The sequence below is a fragment of the Chrysemys picta genome, unplaced genomic scaffold (genome assembly GCF_011386835.1).
Source record: "Chrysemys picta bellii isolate R12L10 unplaced genomic scaffold, ASM1138683v2 scaf94, whole genome shotgun sequence".
NCBI classification, from domain to species: domain Eukaryota; kingdom Metazoa; phylum Chordata; order Testudines; family Emydidae; genus Chrysemys; species Chrysemys picta.
In genome coordinates, this window is record NW_027052801.1 from 60,286 (window position 1) to 72,375 (window position 12,090).

Consider the following 12,090-nt stretch of genomic DNA (forward strand, 5'->3'; position numbering starts at 1 on the left):
AGGGGCAGGATCGTCCCCTCTGCTTAGGGTTACCATATTTCAGCAAGCAAAAAAGAGGACGGGAGGAGCCCCGCCCTAGCCCCGCCCCTGCCCCTCCCACTTCCCGCCCCCCCAGAACCCCCAACCCTCCCCCCGTTCCTTGTCCCCTGACTGCCCCCTCCTGGGACCCCTGCCCCTAACTGCCCCCCAGGACTCCACTCCCTATCTAAGCCTCCCTGCCTCTTGTCCCCTGACTGCCCCAACCCTTATCCACACCCCCACCCCCAGACAGACCCCTGGGACTCCCACGCCCCATCCAACCACTCCCCACCCCCTGACAGCCCCCCCCAGAACTCCCAACCTATCTAAACCCCTCTGCTCCCTGTCCCCTGACTGCTCCGATCCCTCTCCCCACTCCTGCCCCCTGACAGCTCCCCCCCAGAACTCCCAGCCCCCCACCCCCCTCCGCTCCTTGTCCCCTGACTGCCGCTCCTGGGACCCCTGCTCCTAACTGCCCTCCAGAACCCCACCCCCTACCTAAGACTCCCTGTACCTTGTCCCCTAACTGCCCCCTCCTAAGACCCCCCCCAACTGCCCCCCAGGATCCTACCCCCTACCTGTACCCTGACTGCCCAAAACTTTCTCCACTACCCCCAAAAAGCCCCCCCCCGTTTCTTGACTGCCCCCTCCAGAACCTCCCTGCCCCTTCTCCTGCCCCCTGGCCCCCTTACCCTGCTGCTCAGAACAGGGTGTTGGGCTCTGTGCGAGCCGGACACGTGTCTGCGCTCCCCAGCACAACAAAACCCGGTCCCTGGCCCTGCACAGTGCTGCTGGACCGGGCTGCAGGGGAGAGCTGCCGGCTCAGAATGCAGGGCGGATCCGGCTCCTCTACAGCTGCTCCGGAGTCCAGCCCGGGACTTTCCTGCAGCCCTCCCAGCTGCTCGCTCTGCTCTGCCGGGGGAGGGGGGAAATCCCGGACATTTTGAGTTATTTACAAATTCCCCCCGGACGCTATTTTTAGCACAAAAAGGAGGACATGTCCGGGTAAATCCGGACGAATGGTAACCCTACCTCTGCTCTATTCCCCCAGGTTGCAGGATTGTACCCCCGCAGTCTATTCCCCACCCATGGGGCAGGATCGTCCCTGCTTGTTCCCCATGTTTCACCCTCCCTAACTGTGCTAGGGCATTGCCAAGTCACATGATAAGTCCTGGCTCTCTGTGGGGCGGAAATTCCCTGCAGCTGGGGGTGGCGGGGTGGGACAGGGTCAGTTCGGACCTTGCCCTCTGTCCAGCAGAAAGATAGGCTCAGACAGCGGCTAATCTACCCCCAACGCTATGTCTGGCTCATGGCGTGATTTGAAACACTGTCAAACTCTGACCAGTTCAACCAGCTAAAACCCGGGCAAACCCTTGGGCCTGTGGAATCCCCTAGAACAGTGGCTTGTTTTGCGTTAGCCGCGATCGGGACATTTACAGGCACAAGCTAATCTATGGAAGGAGAGCCGGCCCCTCAGATGTTCACCCCCCCACACACACACACACACAAAAACGAGGGGTTCTATATATTTGCTTGCCGGTCTTTGGAGACGCTTTTCCAGCCCTTGCCACAAAGACCAGCAAGCAAATATATAGAACCCCTCTTTTTTAGGGGGCTGGCTGATAGATTTCGTCCAAAGAGGGAGGGAAACAAAATTCCCATTTTCTATCTTGATGGGGGGGGGAGGGAGTGTCCACTTAGGATGAAAAAACGAATTGGGCTGGCCCTGGTGCTTGCTCAGGAGACATCACTGATGGTAGGACAGATAGAGCCGGTCCCCTTTGGGGCCCATCGGTGGCTGGGAGGGATCCCAGGGTGGGAAACTGGGGAGTCTCCAGCAGAAAAAGAGGAGACTTTTGTGCTCCAGGACTAGAGCCCAGCGTTAGGGGAGTGGGGTTGGGCCAGGGCATGTTCTATCCCCTTTCTGTGCCTCAGTTTCCCCCACCCAATGCCCAGGGCTCTGTGGGGGTGAGAGGGTGAATTTGCTCTCACGCCAGCTGGAGGAAAGCTCGGCCAGTCAGCACCCAGCTCACTGCATGATGAGAAGGAAGCTATTTCCTTGTTAGGCCCTGAGCGTGGCCTTTCCTAAGGCCGAGCTCGGTGCCTCCCGGACTCGGGCTCCAGGAGCCCTTGTGTCTCCCCAGCTGCCCTCGGCAGCGAGTCTGACTGAGATCCAACTCCTCTCAGAGGCTTGTGCCCCTGCTGGGCGTGGCACTGCCAGTGATTAACCCCTGGCACATGGCGTCTGCCAGGCCGTAGGCAGCAGAGAAAAGTCCAGTGTCACCAACAGCCCCAGCGCTAGGGTAGGCTGGGCACAAGCCAACAACACGTGCTGTGATACAGCCAAAGAGCGTCGGCCATGCTCCCAGCCCGGTGGGGGGTGGGGGAGTGGGTGTCTCTCCAGGGACGCAGAGACGCTGACAGAGTGCAGGGGGCCATGGGGGATAATCAGCTGGACGTGAGCCCCCGTGCGACACTGTGGTCAAAGGCGCTAAGGATGCCCAAACAGGGGAATCGCGCATAGGAGCAGAGAGGTCAGTTTACCTCTGGATTTGGCGCTGGGGCGACCGCTGCTGGGGTCCTGTGTCCAGTTCCGGAGCAGTCCAAGAAGGATGTGAATATATTGGAGAGGGGGCAGAGGGGGGCCACGCGAATGGTTAAAGGATTATAAAACGTGGCCTGGAGTGATAGACCCCAGGAGCTCAAGCTATTTAGCTTTCCAAAGAGAAGCTCCCTCCTCCCAGGGTGACTTGCTCCAGTCTAGAAGCACCTACGCGGGGATCAAATATTTAATAATGGGCTCTTCAGGCTAGCAGAGAAAGCTCTAACGTGACCACATGGCTGGAAGTTGAAGCTGGACACATTCAGCCTGGAAAGAAGATATCCGTGTTTACCAGGGAGGGGAATTAACCATGGGAACAATGTACCAAGGAGTGCGGTGGATTCTCCCTCGAGGTGGGATGTGTTTCTAAGAGATCTGCTCTCGTTCAAACAGGAATTAACTGGGGGCAGTTCTCTGGTCTGTTATCCAGGAGCTCAGCCTTGGTCCCTCCTGGCCTGGGAATCTACCAATCTCCGCCATGACTTCTTGGAATCCGTCTTCTCGCTCTGGTGCTGCCCGGTGGACAGGGACACAAAGTGGGCAGGTAAACTGAGTCACACAGCTTGTTCACAGAAATATTCCCATGTTCTCTCGCTCCTCCCCAGACTCTGCTGCCAGGAAGGGGCACACCTGGGCTAGAGATCAGCCGTCCTCCAGCAGAGCCCTACTGCTCCGGGTGCCAGGTCCTGACCCAGTAGGTTTCCCCCACTCAGTGGGTCTAGAGAGATGGATCAACTCCGGGAGGACGTCACCTGCTCCATCTGCCTGGATGTCTTGGACGACCCCGTCTCCATCGAGTGCAGCCACAACTTCTGCCAGGGCTGCCTCGTGGCTCACTGGCGCGGGGTCTCGGCCCAGGGCTACCAGTGCCCCGAGTGCCGGACTCCCTGCTCCAGGGACAGGATGACCCCAGACACGTGGCTGAGAGCCCTGGTGAAGAAAATCACAGAGCCCCTGCGGGAAGAGATGGAGCTGGTGAGACCAGACAGGCTGAATCAGGGGAAAGGGGCGCAGGGCGGGGACTGGCTGGATCAGGGGGTGGGGAATGGGACACGGGGCCTTTCCTCTCTAGGGGGCGCAACCTCTGATTTGGAGGGCAGGGGACTGGATGGCTCACGAGGGGTGGAAATGGCTCAAGAGGATCTGATCTGAGGGGCAGGGACTAGTTGGTTCAGGGGATGGGAATGGGGCACGGGGCTCTCATCCAGAAGCAGGGATTGGCTGGCTCTGGGATGGGGTCCGAGCTCTGACCCTGCTCTGTCCCTGCAGCAGGGGCCGGGGGCTCAGCCAGAGCCGGGGCGCCCGGTGCAGCTGGTTCGTCTGGATGACAAAGGCAGCCTGATCCTGTACGAGGAGGCCCTGAGCCTCTGCCTGGAGCAGGGTGGGGTGGGGGACGCCCCCGTCTGCCTGGTGTCCATCATCAGGGAGCAGCGCCGGGGAAAATCCTTCCTGATGAACTTCCAGCTGCGCCGGCTCCAGAGCCCGGTGAGTGGGGACAGGAGCCCCAGCTATAGCCCCATGGCCTGAACCAGAGACCCCACCCACCCCAGCCAGGGCCCTGCCCCTTGCAACACAAACCCCACCCACCTCGGCAAGGGCCCCCTCCCCCTCCACGACTGGCCATGCCCCTTACAGCAAAGGTCCCCTCTCCCCAGGCAGGGCCCTCCCGCTGTACCAGGCCCAGGGCAGAGCAACTGAGGCCCCACCCTGCAGCCATGGCCCCTCCCCGTGCACCACAGGCCCCACCCTCTGGTCGTGGCCCCTCCCCCTGCACCACAGACCCCATCCTTCAATCAGGGCCCCTCCCCCTGCAGCACAGGCCCCACCCTCCAGCCATGGCCCCTCCCCATGTACCACTGGTCCCATCCTCCAGCTGTAACCCCACCCCCAGACCTTTAGAATTCCACCTCCTCCCCCAGTGTCCCACCACCCTGCCCCCTGAAAATGCCAGACCCAATCCCCGTTCCCTTCTGACCTTGCCCTGGTCACCCCCTACAGGAGGCTGTGGATGCGTCATGGATGGGCTGAGACGACGAGGCCCTGGGGGGGGGTTGAGTGTCGCAATGGGACAGCGACCGTGACGAGGGGCGTGTGGATGTGGGACCAGCCCCTCTGGGTCCAAGCCCAGGGGAGGAGGGTGAGTGGGGCAGGGAAGCCGGCAGGGGAATGGGGGATGCGGCAGTAGGGGAGGGGAATGAGGGTGATGTGGGGGGAAGATTCTAAGGGGAGCAGGGGACTGGAATAGTGGGGGGGGGGGAATGGGGGAGTCTGGAGGGGGTAAAGTCCTGTGCAGGGGCAGGGGGACGGGAGGGACTGGAGGAGGGGGGGAAAGAAATGGGCAGATGGGGATAAGGTCCCAGCCCTGTAGTTCCCTACAGACTCCCTGGACCTGCAGCGCCGCATGGAGACCAGCATCAAGCTCTCTGTGTTGGGCATATTGCTCAGCTCCTACTGGGTGGGGGAGCTGTGCTGCGGGGGATTGGACTGAGGGCTCTGCAGGGGGTGCCGTGCTGTGGGGAGCGGGGTGAGGGGGCCAGCAGGGGGGCTGTGCTGCGGTGGGGTGAGGTGTGGGGTTGGCAGGGGGGCTCACCTTTTCTTATTATTATTTTCCAGATCTTTAACATTTCCAGTACGTTTAAGCAGGCGGAGGCAGATTATTTGGAGGTGGGTGGGGCAGAGGATACACACAGCTCTACTGACACGGACCTGCCAGCCAGGTCTCTGCTGGGGGGACCCAAGATCCTGGGTGATGTAGGGATTGGAGGGGGGCAGTCTAGAGGCTGTTATTGATGTTTAGAAAGTCCCAGAGATCTTGCCCCAGGCTGGGATTCGAGCAATGAGTCTGAACAGTAATACGTGAGCAGTAATTAATCAAATATTAGTGACTGTCATATTTCTGGTTCTTTATCATGACCTGGTGGCTATTTGTCATTAACCGATTAGCTCTGGTTCTCACTGCTGAGTGCTGGACCTGCTGGGGGGCTGGTGGAGAAGAGACTTTTGTGTCCCGGTTCACTCCCCTAAGTGATCTGAAATGCTCCTGCAGACTCAGGTCTCCGGGAGGGTCAGGTAGCCTTGTGGTAGCTTTGGTGACCCAGAGCTGAGGTGGGTGGAACCAGGGCTGATGAGGGGGGGAACCGGTACAAATTACCGGGACCTGGCGGTCCGAAAGGGGGCCCAGGACCCAGCGGTCCGGAACGGGGTCTGGAGCCCAGGTTTCCCCCCTTCTCGTCGGCCCTGTTTAGCCGATCCGCCCTTGCTGATCGCCCTTCCCCGCCCTCTCAGTGGCCCTGGCACCGTGCCACCATGGAGCAAGGGGTAGCCCAGATACAGATGCCCCCAGAAATCAGCATTTCTCACAGAACGTGCCCAGCCAGAATGTCGTGCTCAGCCAAACCAGGGCCAGCAGAGTTAAGGGAAATGCCCGCCCAACCGTACCTCGGCCTTCTTGGGCTTGCGCTCCAATATACCTGTGGCACCCAGCCCTGCTCTCTGCCTGTGCCCCATATGGGGCAGGAGCCACCTGCACATGCCCTGCACCCAGACACTGAGTCTGGATGGGCAGGAGCCAGCCCTGGGCACCATGCATCGCTCTGCGTTAGTTAAGGGTTTGTGATGGGAAAAATGTTCCATTGGAATCTTCCCAACCAGCCCTAACCCTAAACCTATGTCCCATCCCCCAGCCCCACCTCTGTGTGTGCTTCATTCCCCCTCCCCCCGTGCCAGGGGTCTATGTGCCCCCCATTCTCCCTGCTCAGCACCCAGAAGTCCCTGCTACCTTCCTTCCCCAGAGTGATTGGCTCATTGGCTGCTGATGCTACTCACCAGATCTAAATGGAAATTGGGCTTTCCCGTTTTCCAATTTCCCCCGCCCCCAAGTCAGTAGCGTTCTCTCAACTGTTGCCCAGCGTGTCCCCTGAAATTTGGGAATTGATCAGATGTGGTCTCAAAAAGTGATCACGATACAGACAAAGAGAAATGCCATCCGGTTGTCTTTTAGGCCTTTTACTTCACTTAGCCAATTAACTAACTTGTATAATTGGTTATTTTATATTCATTAATAGCTGCCAGTTATTGATTATTTGTGAGTCACTACTGGCTATTAGCTGTTTGTTATTTCGTACCCACCATTAGTTGTCAGTTGATTTCATAGTGACCATGTGGGGAGATGGAAAATAAAAGTTTTGTTGAAAAATGGAAAGCTGACAAAATCAGAATGTTTTCATGCCAATTTCCACTATCAAAGAACAGCCAAATGTTAGCATTTCTTGGGTTTCTCTCTGCACGTTTTTGGGTTCCACTCATTGTTTCTCAGGTTTCGATCTATGATTTTCAGCCTTTGGTTTTCAGTTCTCGTTCATTGTGTTTTGGTCCATGCTTGTCAGTTTTGTGGCTTTAGTTATCACCACTCCCATTTCATTTATTGGGTTTCATTCTTTGATTGTCAGATTTTGATCTCACTGGTTTGAGGGGAGCGGTTCATTATTGGTTTTCTGCTTTTTGTTTATTGGTTACAAGATTTCAGTGTTTGTTTACAGAGCTTCATTTATTAGTGTCTCTCTACTGATTACCGGCTTTTAATTTTTCTTGATATATTTGGAGTGTTTAAACTTTTTTTTCATTTCTGCTGTTCACTTATTGCTTCTTTATACTATTGGTTTCTGTCTTTGACTATTCATTTTCTAACTTTGACTTGGTTTTGTGACCTTGATCTGGTTTTCATACTTCAATTATTGGTTTTCTGTTTTGGCTATTGGTTTTCTGATTTTCATGACTACTTTTCTGGCTTTGATGATTGGACTTCTGCATTCAGTTATTGCTTTTCTGATATTGATTACTGGTTTTCTGTCTTTCACTTTGGGGTACAGTATTTTGACTTTGATATCTGGTTTTCTGACTTGCATTGCTGGTTTTGACTCTTTGACTACTGGTTTTCTTATTTCAAATACTTATTTTTTATTGTTGGCTTTCAGACGTTAATTCCCCATAAGTTGCTTTGATTACTGTTTTTCTGACTTTGATAAATGCTGGTTTTCTATTTTTGACCATTGGTTTCTGGCATTAATTATTAGTGTGTTGATTTTGTTAAGTGATTGTGTGATTTATTTCACTGCTTTTCTGGTTTCAATCATTGGTTTTCTGATTCCAATGACTAGTTTTCTTCTTTTCATTATTTCTTTTTGGTCTCCAATTGTTGGCTTGATGAGTTTGATTTTTGGCTTTCTGTGTCTTCTGTGACTGCTTTTCTAGAACCACTATTGGGTTTTCTGAATTCAGTTATTGCTTTTATATCTTTGATTACTGGTGTTGAGTTATTGTTGTTTGAAATGATGTTTTCTCTCTTCATTTTGTCAATTTTTCTCTCTTCAATGATCAGTTTCCACTGAATGTTGTCTGGGATCCCTTTAGTTTCAGTGGCATTTATTTCACTCATTTATTTTGCATTGCCAATCTTGATTGGTCACATGTGCGGGGATGGTTTGTTCAAGATGGAAAAATGTTGCTCGCTCTCTCTCTCTCTCTCTTTCTCTTTCTCTTTCTGCATCTCAGATGTTTATTCAGGTTGCGAAGGAGGTTGGAGGGACCTGCAATCTGGCCCCAATCCAGGTGGATCCTTGTTTCCCATCACCCCCCATATGAGGATATAATGCTTGTTCCACCCCCCACCAGTCCTGTTATCCCACCTGATTCTTACTATTCCTATTTACTGTCTCTATTGCCAGAGCACCTCAGAGCCCCCGTCCTAGACCCAGACCCCATTGTGCCAGATGCTGGACAAAGAAACAGCCAGTCCATTGTTCTCCCTCCACACCCACGTCATGTCCAGGGTCTCAGTGTCCGTGGCTGGGTTGGACAACAGCTTCCAGCTCTGGTCTCCTCTCTGTGCCCCCAGCCCCAGTGTGACCCTTCTCCTGTGCTCTCTGTTGCAGCGCCTGGACCTGTTGGTGCGAGATTGGCAGCTCTCTGGAGCCTACGGCGCGGACGCGGGGCAGGAGTATCTTGGAGAAATCACACAGGTAATGATCAGATACCACGTGTGTTCATGGAAACAGCAAACTTTGGGGCGGAGCTGAACGTTTCCACAGCGGGTCTGATTCCCTGCTGACGGCCACAAATGTTGCTTTGACTCCCGCAGGACCTGGAGGTCTCTGCTGAGCAGCCCCTGGTGTTGGAAGCCCTGAGGGCGAGCGGCACCCGGTGCTATCTATTGCCCCACCCTGGCACTCAGTTCACCAGGAGCAGGGCAGGGACGCCAGATGGTAAGAGACCCTCATCTTCTCCCCTCTCAGGAAGCAGTGGCCATTGGGATTGGGGCCGGGGTCTTTGGCCTGATTGGGGGGGTTGGGCACTGGCCGTGGGCCTGGTTTGGACAGAAGATGGCCCAGAACAAGACAGGCACCAACACCCCAGGTCAGGGGAATGAGCTGGAGAGGAGGGCAGGGGGTTCAGATTTGGAGCCCCTGCTGCGGGAGGCAGATAGTGGGAAGAAACCATCACACCTCACTCTGGGTAAGGGTCTGTCCCAGCCGTCAGCACTGGGAACCTCTGTATGCAGGGGATAGATAGATATGAGGATGTTTGGGGATAGATAAAAACAAACTTACAACAGGTAATTTTGCGAGATTACAAAAGGACACAGAGGTTGACTGATTTACAGCCGGGTCACCGAGATCAGAATCCAGCCCAGATCCCATCGACCTCAGTAGATAAATAACATGGGCGTAGATCCTGTGCTCCGAGCCACCCCCTGCATCCCTCGGTCACAAGTTTTTTTGGTTTTCATTTTCAACAAGTGGAAGAAAAATTGATTTTCATACTTTATGTTTGTTTTAAATATTTTCTCCTCCCCTGATTCAGTGCGTGTGTAGAGGGGACAATTTGGGGGCATTTCCTCTCATTTCCCCACTGATTTTAAAACAATCCTAAGAGGTTAGGGAGGTTAGAACACCCCCAAATCCCAAACCAACAGTTTCAGTTTATTCTCACCCCAGATCCTCCTGCCATTAGCCAGTTGCAGTAGGCCAGGAGGGGGCACCACCACAGCCCCTGCAAAATGTCCTGATTGGGGCTCCCTGACCCCAGCCCCTGAGAGATAAGGGAACCCCCAGAGACCCAGCCGGAGAACCAGCCCCCTCCACAGGGGTGATGCTAATGTGGCCCTTGCTGTGATGTTGGGGGACTTCAACTATCCGGATATATGTTGGGAAAATAACACAGCGGGGCACAGACTATCCAACAAATTCTTGGACTGCATTGGAGACAACTTTTTATTCCAGAAGGTTGAAAAAGCTACTGGGGGGAAGCTGTTCTAGACTTGATTTTAACAAATAGGGAGGAACTCGTTGAGAATTTGAAAGTAGAAGGCAACCTGGGTGAAAGTGATCATGAAATCATAGAGTTTGCAATTCTAAGGAAGGGTAGAAGGGAGAACAGCAAAATAGAGACAATGGATTTCAGGAAGGCAGATTTTGGTAAGATCAGAGAGCTGATAGGTAAGGTCCCATGGGAATCAAGACTGAGGGGAAAAACAACTGAGGAGAGTTGGCAGTTTTTCAAAGGGACACTATTAAGGGCCCAAAAGCAAGCTATTCCGCTGGTTAGGAAAGATAGAAAATGTGGCAAAAGACCACCTTGGCTTAACCACGAGATCTTGCATGATCTAAAAAATAAAAAGGAGTCATATAAAAAATGGAAACTAGGACAGATTACAAAGGATGAATATAGGCAAACAACACACAAACAACTTGCAGGGGCAAGATTAGAAAGGCAAAGGCACAAAATGAGCTCAAACTAGCTACGGGAATAAAGGGAAACAAGAAGACTTTTTATCAATACATTAGAAGCAAGAGGAAAACCAAAGACAGGGTAGGCCCACTGCTTAGTGAAGAGGGAGAAACAGTAACAGGAAACTTGGAAATGGCAGAGATGCTTAATGACTTCTTTGTTTCGGTCTTCACCGAGAAGTCTGAAGGAATGCCTAACATAGTGAATGCTAATGGGAAGGGGGTAGGTTTAGCAGATAAAATAAACAAAGAACAAGTTAAAAATCACTTAGAAAAGTTAGATGCCTGCAAGTCACCAGGGCCTGATGAAATGCATCCTAGAATACTCAAGGAGCTAATAGAGGAGGTATCTGAGCCTCTAGCTATTATCTTTGGAAAATCATGGGAGACGGGAGAGATTCCAGAAGACTGGAAAAGGGCAAATATAGTGCCCATCTATAAAAAGGGAAATAAAAACAACCCAGGAAACTACAGACCAGTTAGTTTAACTTCTGTGCCAGGGAAGATAATGGAGCAAGTAATTAAGGAAATCATCTGCAAACACTTGGAAGGTGGTAAGGTGATAGGGAACAGCCAGCATGGATTTGTGAAGAACAAATCATGCCAAACCAATCTGATAACTTTCTTTGATAGGATAACGAGCCTTGTGGATAAGGGTGAAGCTGCGGATGTGGTATACCTAGACTTTAGTAAGGCATTTGATACAGTCTCGCATGATATTCTTATCGATAAACTAGGCAAATACAATTTAGATGGGGCTACTATAAGGTGGGTGCATAACTGGCTGGATAACCGTACTCAGAGAGTTGTTATTAATGGTTCCCAATCCTGCTGGAAAGGCATAACGAGTGGGGTACCGCAGGGGGTCTGTTTTGGGACCGGCGCTGTTCAATATCTTCATCAACGACTTAGATATTGGCATAGAAAGTACGCTTATTAAGTTTGCGGATGATACCAAACTGGGAGGGATTGCAACTGCTTTGGAGGACAGGGTCATAATTCAAAATGATCTGGACAAATTGGAGAAATGGGCTGAGGTAAACAGGATGAAGTTTAACAAAGACAAATGCAAAGTGCTCCACCTAGGAAGGAAAAATCAGTTTCACACATACAGAATGGGAAGAGACTGTCTAGGAAGGAGTACGGCAGAAAGGGATCTAGGGCTTATAGTGGACCACAAGCTAAATATGAGTCAACAGTGTGATGCTGTTGCAAAAAAAGCAAACATGATTCTGGGATGTATTAACAGGTGTGTTGTGAGCAAGACACGAGAAGTCATTCTTCCGCTCTACTCTGCTCTGGTTAGGCCTCAGCTGGAGTATTGTGTCCAGTTCTGGGCACCGCATTTTAAAATAGATGTGGAGAAATTGGAGCGGGTCCAGAGAAGAGCAACAAGAATGATTAAAGGTCTTGAGAACATGACCTATGAAGGAAGGCTGAAAGAATTGGGTTTGTTTAGTTTGGAAAAGAGAAGACTGAGAGGGGACATGATAGCAGTTTTCAGGTATTTAAAAGGCTGTCATAAGGAGGAGGGAGAAAACTTGTTCACCTTAGCCTCTAAGGATAGAACCAGAAGCAATGGGTTTAAACTGCAGCAAGGGAGGTCTAGGTTGGACATTAGGAAAAAGTTCCTAACTGTTAGGGTGGTTAAACACTGGAATAAATTGCCTAGGGAGGTTGTGGAAT

At 52.4% G+C, this 12,090-nt stretch overlaps 1 protein-coding gene across 1 annotated transcript; it reads left to right on the forward strand.

Moving 5' to 3' along the window:
• The first annotated feature begins 2,767 nt into the window (after nt 1-2,767).
• Nucleotides 2,768-4,147, forward strand: LOC135977990 (RING finger protein 112-like). The gene is made up of 2 exons (XM_065579113.1): nt 2,768-3,595; nt 3,890-4,147. The coding sequence occupies exons 1-2, from the start codon at nt 3,347-3,349 to the stop codon at nt 4,145-4,147; spliced, it is 507 nt and encodes a 168-aa protein (XP_065435185.1). The 5' UTR covers nt 2,768-3,346.
• Nucleotides 4,148-12,090: the final 7,943 nt, after the last annotated feature.

Excerpts from the sequence above, each read along its gene's own strand:
- LOC135977990 (XM_065579113.1), top strand. The coding sequence starts at position 3,347 with ATGGATCAACTCCGGGAGGACGTCACCTGCTCCATCTGCCTGGATGTC. Across the intron at positions 3,596-3,889 it reads TGCGGGAAGAGATGGAGCTG|CAGGGGCCGGGGGCTCAGCC; the intron begins GTGAGACCAGAC and ends CTGTCCCTGCAG.